The 14,342-nt window shown below is 34.6% G+C and overlaps 2 protein-coding genes across 2 annotated transcripts in view; one reads left to right on the top strand and one right to left on the bottom strand.

The window, feature by feature from the left end:
* LOC108575756 (beta-1,3-glucan-binding protein-like) overlaps positions 1 to 4,832 on the bottom strand; it is a 6,385-nt gene extending 1,553 nt beyond the window's left edge. Inside the window, exons 1-5 of the mRNA XM_017938650.1 lie at positions 4,661 to 4,832; positions 1,726 to 1,953; positions 1,429 to 1,643; positions 394 to 530; positions 159 to 325 (exon numbers count right to left, since the gene is read on the bottom strand). Coding sequence (XP_017794139.1) covers positions 159 to 325; positions 394 to 530; positions 1,429 to 1,643; positions 1,726 to 1,953; positions 4,661 to 4,802 — 889 coding nt within the window. The 5' untranslated portion in view covers positions 4,803 to 4,832. The remainder of the gene's footprint in view (positions 1 to 158; positions 326 to 393; positions 531 to 1,428; positions 1,644 to 1,725; positions 1,954 to 4,660) is intronic.
* A 5,073-nt stretch (positions 4,833 to 9,905) lies between these two features.
* LOC108575748 overlaps positions 9,906 to 14,342 on the top strand; it is a 9,489-nt gene continuing 5,052 nt past the window's right edge. The window contains exons 1-4 of the mRNA XM_017938638.1: positions 9,906 to 10,043; positions 10,292 to 10,405; positions 10,584 to 11,078; positions 11,191 to 14,342. Of these exons, the coding sequence (XP_017794127.1) occupies positions 9,906 to 10,043; positions 10,292 to 10,405; positions 10,584 to 11,078; positions 11,191 to 14,342 (3,899 nt within the window). The remainder of the gene's footprint in view (positions 10,044 to 10,291; positions 10,406 to 10,583; positions 11,079 to 11,190) is intronic.

Here is a 14,342-nt window from a genome sequence, read left to right as displayed (position 1 = left end):
TTAGTGTGGAAAAAGGATTCAATTTTTGTACAGAGCTGTCAAGGTTGTATAGATAAAGGTTTTCATAAAAGTGTCTTAATGAAAAACAGGATAATTTTGTTAACGATAATTGAAAAATGTCTGGTAGTGTAGAGATAAGCGTTCCAAATGAAACTCACGAGGATAAATCCAATCACCGCGCGGCAGTTTAGCACGAATTTGAACGTGTCCGTACAAAAACGTGAACGACGGCTGACTATTCACACGTCCTGATATTATAGGCGGTAGAATTTGGGCACCCAATCCGGTTCTTTTGCAATCTACGGTTCCAAGGTTACCCGTACATCTAAAGAAATATCAAGCATTTTCCAATGTTCCATTGTGTACAACATTATACCAATTAAGGTTGTATACCTTTCTAAATTTAAAGTACCGTCTCCTATGAATTCTTCTCCGTACTTGTCCCTCATAAGAATTGGTCTAAGATGTAGAACGCCTCCCTTGGCTTCCACGTTGTCGTTAGTGTTCATGTATACAACAAACTCGGTGGCCTAAAATGAAATAACAGACGCTTTATAACGAGAGATATTTTTTTGTTTTGTTTTTAACAAGATCCTCGATTTAACCCTTTCGTGACCAGTGAGGACACGTGCACTCACGTTCATAAGTATTAGGATACTTGCTGAATGTGAAGCGTATTGAAATCTACTGAATTTTACTGAAATCTGTTGAAATTTATTCAATTTTACTTCAACATACTGAATTCTACAGACGTCTACTGAAATCTACCGTACACGGTATATGTATAGCATCCTGAGGCGTCTAAAAAAGGAAAAGCTTAGGAATGTTTTTAATAGGTAACTAGTAACCGAGAAGTTTTGATCTCTTCAAAGAATATAAATGTAACTTCCAGCTTTTCTCTTCAATTTTTAGAAAGTGAACATATTGTAAAATGAAGGAGTTATTGTAAAATCCGCCATCATCAACAAGGATTGGAAGGTCTGAAATAAAAAATTGTTTTCATTTATGAACAAAAATGTATTACCTACAATGTAGCGTACGATTTTTTCAAAAATTGTAATTATTATAAAAAGAAACTCCTTTTTACCAAAAAGAATCAAATTTAAACGTTTCTAAAAAATTAAATAATTGACATATCGAAGAAGTCGTAGGCTACATTGTACGTAATACATTTTTATTCGTAAATCAAAATGAATTTTTGTATTTCAGACGTTCTGTAAATGATGCTCTAGCAAAAGAAATGTCGCCAATCCTCCATTTTGTAATATTTGTACTTTTTCAAAATTGAAGAAAAAAGCTGAAAGTTACATTTGTATCCTGTGAAAAAATTGAAACTTTTCATTTAGTAGTTACCTGTTGGAAAAAATTTCCAAACTTTTACTTATTTCTGGACGATTAAAAAAATGAAAAATTGCCGATGACACTTACGGGGATGTCTACGAATCGTTCGACGATCAACCAACGACTCGTATTAAGCAGATTGAAGTCCTCCTCGAAGATTAATTGCCCTGGACAGGTATTTTGTCGTTTCAACTGCTGATTTGCCCCCACAGTCTGGAATACTTTCGTCTCTGATGGTGTTTCACAGACTTTGCTAATTATAACATTATTGTTCACAGGACTTCCGTCGTAATTGTAGAAATCTAAAAGAGACCTAATACGATTAAATACACATGACGAATTTTTAAATAATTTTTAAATAATTTTTTTAAATTTTAAACAAACCGTTAACCACGTATTCCTTATTGAGTAAATTGTAACCGAGGCCATCGTAAACGACGTGGATCCAATAGTAAATTTTATCGCCTCGTTTCAATCTCGTCGTTTTATCTTCGTATGTCCAGCGGTCATTCTTGGTCTTTATAATGTCCCTGGCAATAAATCCTGCCTCGAGGCCGTTGAAATCTTCGTTCACTTTAACGTGATACGCGACCAAACTGATACCATCCTCGTCTGAATATAAAAAGAGTATCTTTTGTGTTAACAATTTCATTAAAATTTTGTTATTTATGTTTGTGAATATATTCAGATATATCTTTAACCCTTTGGCTACGACAGATTTTAATACGTAACGGGCCGCAAAATTTTTTCTTTCCATCGCATCGTTTTGACATTTCTTTTAAATTGCACGAAGCGGAAGTGGGCAAAGGTAAATAATTAAGGACTAAATTACGGTGGTAAGTGTGCCAAAAGACGTCATCAGCACAATGCGAGTAAAATTTCAAAGCGCTTATTAGACGTTAACAGTGCTGTGCTAGCAAATCTTCCAAGTGCTTATAGGTGCCAGCAGCAGTGAAAAGGTTCAGACACTTTTAGGACGTTTTTAAAGCCAATGCATAGTGCTTGTTCGCAGCGTCACGTTTCAACGTTCGTTCAGACGTCTTTTGGACATCTTTAACCCTTTGCGGACGTAGGACTAAAAGTGTCAAGTCGAAGTACTGATTACATGTATAACACATAATTAGGTCACTACTTCAGTTTTTCTTTTTTTAATTAAATTACAGGTAACCCTCGTATAACACGGCATTTCTATAACACGGTTTCGCTCTAACACGGTTCGAGAATTGGGGAAAACCCTCGTGCAACACGGTTTGAGAATTAGGGAAATACCCGAACAATTATGAACATAATAAAAGCTTTTAAAAGCAAAAATTCACCGTGCTCGACAGTTAACGGGGTATTTTGCTTTTCAAGGTAAAAAAAGGAACCTTTTTTTTGCATTCCTTACAGTCTGGAGAATATGTCAAACGATTTTTCGAAATTGGATAAGTTGTAAGAGCTATGAGAGTTTGAATGACTCAAGACCATGCCTGACGTAGATCTTCGAAAATTTTTAAACGCGGTTTTCTCGAAACCAAGTTTTCCAACATTTTCCTTAGGTTTTCTCGGAAACTATTCGACCAATTGCTTTCCTCTTCATATTGCATACTCAGAATATGTGCCGTCGTCGTTCCAACTAAAATCGGGTCAATATTTTCAAAATTTCGCTCTCTTTAGCACCTAAAGCTTACGAAAACTGCAGGAAAAAACAATAGCGACATATTTAAGGATTAAAAAGACCTTTGGTTCAATTTTTTTCGGCCAATAGTGAAGTCAGTAGCCTTGGGACAAGTCAATAAGGATATTCATACGTCACTGCATATAACCCAGAATGCTCCGAACATTCTAAGTCTTTAATATCGATTTTACACAGCTAAAAGATGAATAAGGGTGTATACAAAGTACCAATATTGTAATTTTTCTTGTCGTCTAGAAAAGAAATCATGAAATCGGCTGAAAAATCTCTAAACCCGAATACCCACTTGAGGGTTTTTTTTTTTTGGATGATTTTAGTAAGATCATTCCAATATCCGGTTTTTGGTGTGTAGTTCTGAATCATTAATGAAAATACTCGGAATATTCGTGCATTCATTAAATCGATTTTCATGCTTACGGTTCATGCTCCATCTCTATTAATAACATTTATGCTTGTAAGAGGAATGCTTTGTTCCTGTATACTATTTTAACAGTTACGCACTTCATGCAAATTTTATTTGGTGTGAATAAATTTGAATATAAATGAACAAAATGCGAATCTGTTTGAGTAGCGTAAGTAAACTTCTTTATTTCCCTCTTATTTATGTATACTAATTAACGTTAAGTATTATCTTGACCACACGTTATTAACATTATGTGTACATATATGACTTTATGAGGCGAACACGGTATTTAAAATTACATTTTAAAAGTTTTACTTGAAACTTGTTTTTATTTCGCATTTTTCTGAAAATGTGAATAGCCATGAAGTTCGATTATGTTCTTAACTATGTCTTTTAAGTATTTTTCTCATCGCAACATTTCTTCATCTTTAACAATAAAGATAAGAATCATCGAACACTATTTTATTTGTTGTTTACTAGTGTCCATACAATGTACAAATTCAAAAGTATAACTTATCGACAAATTTTAAAAATATAACTTATCGACAAATTTCAAAAATATAACTTATCGACAAATTTCAAAAGTATAACTTATCGACAAATTTCAAAAGTATAACTTACCGACAAATTTCAAAAGTATAACTTACCGACAAATTTCAAAAGTATAACTTACCGACAAATTTCAAAAGTATAACTTATCGACAAATTTCAAAAGTATAACTTATCGACAAATTTCAAAAGTATAACTTATCGACAAATTTCAAAAATATAATTTATCGACAAATTTCAAAAGTATAACTTATCGACAAATTTCAAAAGTATAACTTATCGACAAATTTCAAAAGTATAACTTATCGACAAATTTCAAGAATATAACTTACCGACAAGTTTTCAAAATTTGTGACTTATTTTTCTTCGAAACCCTTTCGTAACCAACAAGACGTTTATGTCCCATTTGAATAAAAATTGATCACAATTTAGTATATTCAAATCGTATTAAAAAAAATATATAATTTGGTCACGAAAGAGTTAACAAATAGCTGCACTCGAGACAAAGGAAAACTCCATTTATATTTTTCACAATCCCACATTCCTTCGACAATTTCTCTAGTAACCATGTCTGAATAAATATTAGCTTTTAAACGATTTCCGGGTCGATTCAAAGCACGACGGAATAATAAAACGCGCTCTTTATGCAGAGGCAAAAGGCAGGCAATGTGAGATAAAGATGGTTTACTTACGAGGAATGGACATTCGTAATCCTTTAGGAGAGAGAGGTTCCACGCTGGGTGTAGGAGGTATAAATTGAGCTACATTCTCTCGAACAATTATGCCAAACAATAAAATGAAAGTGACAAAAAGCCATTTGATGAGAGCGTTCATGATGCGTAAGGTTTGACGTTGCTGACGGCTCAAGCGACACTGAGAGACGTGAATTGGCCACCGATCGTTACAAACAGGTTTCTGTATAAATACATATATCTATCTCGATAGCGCTAGTGGCTGTGAACTGGTCCTGCACGGTTAGACGTTTTGTTCTCAGAAGCAAAAAACTTTATTCGCAAAATCGACGTGCGTAAAAACCTGTGGAAGAGAAAGATCGATGATCGATGGATCATTAAATGTCCTTCAAATTGATGCGCCAATGAAAGACTTGCGTGGCATCGCGTTATTTAATAACGGATTTGATTTCAGTGTTGCGTGTTAAAACTTTATTCGTTAGCCGTTATTAGAATATTCGAATAAAATTCGTTATTCGTTGTCCATTATTACAAATAAAAGCTTATTTTAACGCCCAACACTTCAATTCTTTATTTGTTTTTTTCTTTTTTTATTCGAAATAATTATCATTTTAGGTTCATTTTGGAGAAAATCTTTGTACTCGTCTTTTTGCACTTTCGTTCTTTTCAGATCTTCAAATGTTACCAGCAAACCTTCAGGAATTTGTGGGTGTCCAGTTTTAAAAGGGTAAACATTATTCGAATAACGAATAAATTGAATTTATTTTCCTATTCCATAGAATTTCTGCGTTTTCGTCGATTTTCGAATGCGATTACTGCTCGATGCTGCAAATTGTTCGTTATTCGAAATAATTTTTGCCCAACATTGTTTCACTCTACAGAATTTCAGAATTCTAATCTTGTGAATCTTTTTTTTTATTTTGTACATTTCTTTGTTATTAAACTCTTTGCGATATTTAAATAACAATATTCACATAAGAATTTTCGTAGATTTTTAATTATTTTAAATCTTCTGATTGGACACACTTCGTCAGGAAAATATTGTCGCGATGTTATCTTAATCAGAATAAAAAGAGTTTACGTATTATAGAAGAAAATGAACGTATAACGCAATATCTGTGGATTTTCCGGTATGTTGCAAGTATTGGAAAATTCATATGGTATACAAAAGGTACAACATATGGCCAATAAATTGTTTCACAAGATATTCTTTATTTACGATATTACAATCTAAGTATTATTAATATGTTTGGCTTTTAGCTTGGTTTGAAATCCGGTTCATGTTTCGATTTATTTTTATTGCGGTAATGATACAAGAATGCAGATAAAACAGCTTTGATAGCAAAAATTATACAGTGAAACGAAAAATGTTCGTGCACTTAAAAAATAGTTTCATTATTTTATTTTTTTTTTGGAATAATAGTTCACTGTGTATAACATTGTATAGGGTTTGTCGAAATAATTGTTCTAATTTTCTTTTGAACTGCATTTTGCATTTTATTGCATTTAATTTTAATATAATTTAATAAAAATTTAAAACAATTAAGATTAAGTGGTATTTGAAATATTAATTAGTTAAAAGACTACTTAAAAAAGTGAGAGTACGTATAGTATTTGAAAGTAAATAAAAGTACTGTCCGACAAATCTAAAGTGAAGCCTCGACGTCACGCAGGGCCTAAAAGTGGGAGATGTAGGGGAAGGCTATCACACTTATTCTTCTATGAACAATAGATGACGATCGGGTCACGTTTGAACAGTCGGTAAACAGATGAGCAGTCGATAATTGACCGGAATGATATTTGCAAAACAAATTAAGTTTACGTCGCGCAGACACCATAAACAGGCGAACAGATGCCTGCGCGGCGCCAAACGACGTGCATCATGGTAAACATTATTTTTTTATCCCATGTTCCCAAAATTTCTCTATTATTTCAATAAGCTTATTTTACAGGTTAAAATTCAAGCAATCCAATGGTATTTTTTCAAAATTATTCTATGAGTGGGAACAGTATCAAATTAGCAATTGAAATTTTAGCAGCGATTATTGCTATGTTTATTGCTATAATATGAGCCCAAGGTCTAAATATTATCTTTAAACAAAGCCGAAATATTACGGTTAAAGTGACGACATGTCGTCTGATTTTGTCAAATTTTTCAAAATTTTAACATTAAATAGTGGCTGTTTGATGGCTCTTATTGGCTGTAAAAAGTGCCTGTCGGTCTGTGGTGGCACGCTATTTTTCATTGCAGCCAGAAATTTTTTAGCTCCTTAAGCAATTTTTTAATGCGCCGAAATCTACTTTTATTATTCAGGAATAGGAAAATAATATTTACATTTTAGTTTTCTAACTGTTAAAAAATATTAATACATTTCCTGAGGCTTCCTTTACAATAAAAATTTATTGTGTATAAGTGGCTTAGAAATTAACGTCTGCGCTATTAAATATGTCTTACGCGCCAACGTAGGTAAGAGGACAAGGCGACCAAATAATTTTTAGTTTTCCGTTCTTTTATCAGCGTGTTACATTATCGACAGCTGACTTAAATTCGTTTGTCTAAACTATTTACCTACAACGCAACTTCCCCTCAAGGGCCCGTAGTGTAAGACCCAAGAGTAGTGGGGATGACCTGAACCGCCTATTTTGCTTCCATTTTGCTAGGCTGTGACGTCGAGGCTTCACTTTAGATTTGTCGGACTATACTTACTGACTTATTCCTCAACTTCCCTTTACTCAATGAAAGCATTGCGACGTTCCAAGGACGATGATAAATTTAGAATTCCAGTTATCTCCTCTTCTGCAAGAAGTACATAGGGAATAAGAAATATTTTTACGACCTTTTTAATCGACAATTTAATCTATCGTATGAACCGCGTAAAATAAAGTAATTAAACAACATCTAGGGACTTTTTTCTCCGTTTAGTGTCTGAAATTAGTTGACTCTATCCTCTGTGGCCGCCATAAGCTCCGACCAGTTTCGACGTTTTCGTGCCAAGTTTCGTTTAGTTATCGTGTAACAAAGTACGGTCTTCGTGAATTCCACGACGAAAGTGTTGCTGTTTCCCGGATATCCAGCCGTGAGTACCATTTTTGGATATCAATTACTCGTATGGATATTCTTATTTTCAATCTACACTACCGTAAAAGACGTTGAATATAGCGAATGAATTATTCGCTGAAACGCGATTAATTACATATTTAAATGACACCAAACTTTTGTCTCAAAACAAGCAATAAAATTTATATTGCGTTCATCATATTATTACGAATGCAATTTTGAAAATTATGTTTTTATGAATTTCAAATTACACTTCGTTGATAATTATGGCGATCACATTCGGATGCTTGTCAAAGCATATTTCTGAAGTTCACGAATTTGTATACATAATTAAGGCGTCTCGAAGATTTTAGATACATTTATGACATATCTAAGGAAAAATAATTTTATTCCCATTTTTCTATGTTATTGCATTGCATATCGAACAAATCAATGCATTTTATTTGACCCAATTTGACTTCATAAGCTTAATGTATTGGGCATACCCTCCTTTTGAATACAAGCTTTATAGCATAACACTTGTGCACCACTTGCACATCATGTAATGAAAAGGTGTATCAGATGTGTTGCAACCATTTTGTATTTAATCATATGAATTACAATAAGAGCTATGATAGGTCCATTGATTGCTTAGGTTACTTACAATAACTATGGTCTATATTTGAAATACATATCTATTTTAAATCATATGTTATGTTAGATGTAATATCTTGATATACAAGTTACATTTTTCTACGATTATGTACTTGATTACACTATAATCATTATAAGCATATACCAATTATACATATTTGAAATCTGCTATATATATACATATATTTCTTAACAAGTTGTTTAAGATGATCATACTGCAGTGATGTTCTATATAACTTCATGCAGATCTTGTAATAGTTTTATTAAATTGTCGTTCATAATTCTATACCAGCACCCATTTTTTTCTGAATCAGCTATTTTGTTCATCAATAACTATACCATATATTTGTTAAAAACTATATAATTTTAGGTTAATTTGTAATTATTATAGTTTTCTTTACTTTCAGCTTTAAAGATTTTTATTTGTTTTAAATGAGAAAGAATCATTATTTTACTTGATGTTAAAATGTGGTACCTTTTGGAGAAAAGATTTATGTGTATTTAGTTTTAATATGAACTTAAATCTTTTCAAGAGTTTACATTGGTACTTCAAATGTAAACATAAGATTGTTGATTTTATGGTTTTTCCTTTTTCTTACATATTATGAAGGTACATCATATGGTTGTGATATGAAATATTTTGTAATATAAATTTTCATGTATTATTCCATACGTATTACCTGAAAATATGTGAATATTTTTTAATTCTGTTGTAAGATATTGTTTCTTCTGTGTATATACCTTTATCCATTGAAAAAATGTACTATATCCTAATTTTATAACTTCTTAATCCTTTGCATTTGCTAACTTAATATAGTAGTGATGTAAGAATTTGAATCATTCAGTATATTTAGTCCTACTATAATAACTTATTAAATGTAAAGGATTAATTAATAACCAATTTAACTTACCACATTTTTATGTTAGTGTATTTATACCAATACTGTTGGATATATGTTCATTATTTATATTGAACATTATATTATTTTGTTTGGTAATAATTTTTTTCATAACATGTAATTCTCTCTACAACCATTTTATGAGAGTTTCTATTTCTTTAATTCTGTACATTTTAGCTGTGATAAAACAGAAACAAAAATTATTAAAGTTTAAAAAATATGTTTCTACATATTTCATTACCTTAGTATGTGTAGTGGTTTATTAAAAAAAAATTCTAGGTGATTTTTAACTCACAGTTAAAACATATTTTACATTTATATATATGGTTTTAACTTTCCTGTTTCTTTAAAACAACCTCTATATTTCCTAAAACTTGTAGATGTTATTAAACTGATGTATATACAATTTTTATAAATACATTTGATTTATTAATTCCTGAAAACTCTTTTGTATTTATGTATGATTGGTGATTGTACCATGAAAGAAAAATAAATAAATGAATAGAAAATTTTTACTATACTTTATGCACATGTGTGGCAGTAACTCTATAACAATTTTCTTTGAATATAAAATAGCGTCCAAACGGACTGCGGCCCTTAAAACAGTTTGGAATGCACTAGCAAACCATTTGCTAGAGTGAGAGAGGGTTTAAAAATGCAAAATTGGAACCAATGGCAATTGTCAGCTGGTGCTGTTGCTACTCCAATGCCACAACCACCAGTTGGTTATGCTGCCCCAGGAGCAGATCCTATGGCTATGATGCAAGCATATATGCAGTATTATAATCAACCAGTAAGTATTTTATTGAAAATTTATCTTTATATCATAGCTATATATGGAATAACTAAATATCTACCAGTTGTTACATGTCATGAATTAATATAAATTTTTTCATAAAATTCTGATATACTAATCAAAAATATTAAGAAATTTTTTCATCTTTTCTTAAAACAATGAATGCATTAATTTACTTAGTACAGGGTTCAAATGTTTATATATTATGCAATATATATAGTAAAACTATTAAATTGTTTTATTAGGCTCCTAGTGGATATACTGCGGAGCAATGGGCTGCAGCACAACAGCAAAACTGGGCTCAGTGGCAACAATGGCAGCAACAGTATCAGCAGTGGCAAGCACAATATGGAGAGAAGGTATGTAGGAAAGCATAAAAAAATATCGTAATTACAGTTTTTATACATTTGTGAAATAAAATTTAAAGTAGTCTTTTTATAAATTGCAAAGTAATACAATGTCTAGATCTACTACTTCTTCAATAATACTAAGTACTACTTTAATTCTTGTTGATTCATTGATTCAACTTTGTTTCAGTATCAGGAAACGATGAAGCATATGTCAGCCCAGAATATAAACTTAGCCACTCAGGTGCCACAGTTACCAATTGTACAACCTCCGCCGCCTCTTCCAAAAGAGGATACAAAACCTCCATTACCTCCAACCACTATAAACACGTATCAATTTACAAGCATGCCTCCCCCACATCAGAACAATCTTCCATTATTCCCTGTGAAACAAAATACGAATGCCACGATGCAGCAAACAAATGTACAAAACTGTCCTCAAAATCCTCCTTTACCTCCAAGTCAGCCACCGTTACCTCCTGAAAATAGTAATAGTAGTAAAGAAAGTAATAATTTAAATGGTAAACGCAATAGTAATACCGTTAGTGAATCTAATAGTGCGAAAAAGTTGAAAGTCGAAGACGAAGAGTTAACTGAGGCCGAGAAAACCTTCGACGCTCAGTTTAAACAGTGGGAGGAGCAATTTAATAAGTGGAAACAGCAAAATGCTAATCATCCGGACAAGGTAGGTGATATTACAATTATTATTGTACATCAGTTAGGGCAAAGTTAGGGCTGTAAGTGAAACAGTACTAGCTCTAATTTTTTTGCAAAATGGAGATATCGTTTTATTGTAGACCCAATACAAGCAATACGAAGCAAAATGGACATCTTGGAGAGAGAAGCTTATTGAACGACGTGAACAGATGCGTAGGAAACGCGAGCAGCAAAAGCAAGCTGCTGTTAAGGCAGAGGTCGAAAAGACTAAAAGCTTGCCTGGCGATGATAAGATAATGAACATTTTATCAAGCACAGAGAATCAAGGATTGATTAACAATTTGTTAGGCATTGGGAAAACACTTGGTTTAACAGGGAAACAAAACACTAATGTACCTCCACCGCCGCCACCACCACCAGCCACCGAAACAACAGTGTCTAATGTTCAAACAGTATCTGTAACATCTTCCTCTCAAGCAACCACGCAATCATCGACGTCTCAGATGCCAGTCATGAACATGATGTCCTCCAATATGTTGACTACATCACCTTGGAATACTCAGCAATGGACACCACAATACAATGCAGGAGTGAATGTACAAAATTTCCCTAATTTCCAACATATGACAGGTGTACCTCCACCGCCATTCGGTGCACCATCTACTCAAATGCCTCCGCCAAACTTTACGCAACCACCACCGAACTTTCCAGCCGTACCAAACTTTTCACAGCCTCCACCAGGCTTTGTTAGCAACGACTCGCGACAGAGTCACAATGTGCGACCACCAATGCCAGCGCATGTACAAGGAAGACCTCCGCCATTTGGTCCAAATGCTACTGGTCCAGATGGAAATCCAATACACAACGAACGTCCAAATCAAACTGGTTCTATGAACAATTTTGACCCTTCAACATCGTCAACAAACTTTGGTATGAGCGATCCTGCTCGACAAAAAGAAGGAGTACCACCAGAACGTTTTAATCGAGATGGTATTAATGAGCAACAAAGTAATCAATTTCGTAACGATATGTTTGGTCAACGAAATGAAAGTTATAAGTTAAACGATGAACGAATGCCCGATTCTGATCAGTTTAGGAGAGAAGATAGAAACAACCAGTTCAATCAACAGAAGCAGAACTTCAATAATGATAGATTTGCTCCAGGAAATGATCGTTTTGGACCAGTGAATAATCGATTTGCTATTGGAAATGATAGATTTGCACCTGGAGATAATAGATTCGGTCCTGGAAATGATAGATTTGTACCTGGAGATAACAGATTCGGTCCTGGAAACGAAAGATTTGGGCCAGGAGGTGAAAGGATTGGCCAAGGAAATGAACCTGTCAATGATCGTTTTGGACCAAACAATGATCGATTTGGTCCTAATAATGAGCCATTTGGTTCTGGAGGCGATAGGTTTAATAGGAGTAGCATGGATCGTTTCGATCAAAAAGATGTAGCAGATAATAGACGTGATAGTTTTCCAAATACTTCAAGAGGCTTCAACAGAAACAATCAATTCGAACCGTCGGATAAGCTTGCACCAGAGCTGAAGAAACTAATGGAGAAACGAAGAGCTGCGTTGGATGTATTTAAACCAAGCTATCTTGACTCCGATAAAAGTAGTAGCAGCGTTGGTTCATTGAGTGAAAGCTTTAAGAAAATTACAGGTGAGTCTCCATTCATAAAACCTGCTGGAAACAACAATTTTGGGCCTCGTGGGCCCCCTAACTTTGGACCAGGTGGACCTGGTAACTTCAGGATGCCTGTGGACTTTAAACCTCCAGGAGCTCCTGAGTTCGGACCACGTGGCCCTACAGGAATTGGACGTAATAATTCATTTGATTTAGGAGGTGCAGCTTCGTTCAGAGGACCTAATTCTAGTCCTCAGATGCAACAAGATTTCATGAACGTTGAACCTAGACCGGATTTGTTGAATATTGGAAACGAGGTGGACATAAATAAGGATAATAAAAATGAACCTGCTACTGTCGTGGAGCAACCAGCGATAACTGTTCCACAATCCAGTGAAAAGAACGTTGATGGTGCACAGAAAGACATTTCTGAAGATTATTTAGTACAGAAGAGTATTGCAATGTTAGAGAAACCACCGTGGGTTGATGCTCAACTACCTGAAGACAGTGCACTTCAAAAGGATGGTACTAAGGGGGATGAAAATCCACCTACAAATTATAGCTCCATAGAACAGGATCCACAGAATGTAGTATTGAATGAATCAACTGAAGGAAAACAAGAGCTGTCTTGTAATGATAATGATGGTGTTAATAAAAAGACTGAAGTGTTACCTTTCATGGGAGAGAATGATCCTAAACCTGAAGACTTAAACATGGAACCACCACCTGAATTACCTAATCTAGGCCCTGTTTCCACAGATACTAATAAACCTACTGATCCCATTCAAAGACCAGATGAAACATATGATTCAAAAGAGTCTTCCATGAAACCTTTCCCAAATAATCCAGAGTGCTTCGATCCTAGAGGTGTTTTTGATTCTACATTTGGTCCAAGAGGAATGCAATTCAGACCAAATGCACCTTTCTTTGGTCCTAGAGGTCCTAACGATGTCAGATTTCCTATGTTTGAGTCCAGAGGTCTAAATTCATTTCCATTTAACGCCCCTGGTCCAAATCCATATCCATTAGGTCCTCGTGGTCCCAATGATGGACAGTTTGGTCCAAGAGGTCCCAATAATGCACAGTTTGGTCCAAGAGGTCCACCTGGTGATGGACAATTCGGTCCGCGAGGTCCCAATGATGGACAATTTGCTCCGCGAGGTCCAAACGATGGGCAATTTGGTCCAAGAGGACCTAATGATGTGCAGTTTGGTCCAAGGGGCCCCAGTGATGGACAATTTGGTCCAAGAGGACTCAATGATGGAATATTTGGTCCAAGAGGTCCTAACGATGGACCATTTGGGCCAAGAGGTCCCACTGATAATCAGTTTGGGCTAAGAGGTCCTAATAATGGACAATTTGGTCCCAGAGGTTCGAATATTGGACAATTTGGTCCAAGGTATGATAGCCAGATGGGTGTACGAAGACCTACTGATGGACAATTTGGTCCTAGAGGACCAAATGATGCACAATTTGGACCTCAAGGGCCTAATAACAGAGCATTTGGTCCAGTCAGACCAAATGAAGCTCCATTTGATAACCGAGGTCCATGCGAACCTCAATTTATACCTAGAGGACCCAACGACGGACAGCTTAGATTTTCAGGACCCAATGAGAGACTCTTTGGCTCACGACGCAATGACCCATCTTATCACCG

The sequence above is a fragment of the Habropoda laboriosa genome, unplaced genomic scaffold (genome assembly GCF_001263275.1).
Source record: "Habropoda laboriosa isolate 0110345459 unplaced genomic scaffold, ASM126327v1 scaffold323, whole genome shotgun sequence".
Lineage (NCBI taxonomy): Eukaryota > Metazoa > Arthropoda > Insecta > Hymenoptera > Apidae > Habropoda > Habropoda laboriosa.
This window is presented reverse-complemented; position numbering and strand designations above follow the sequence as displayed.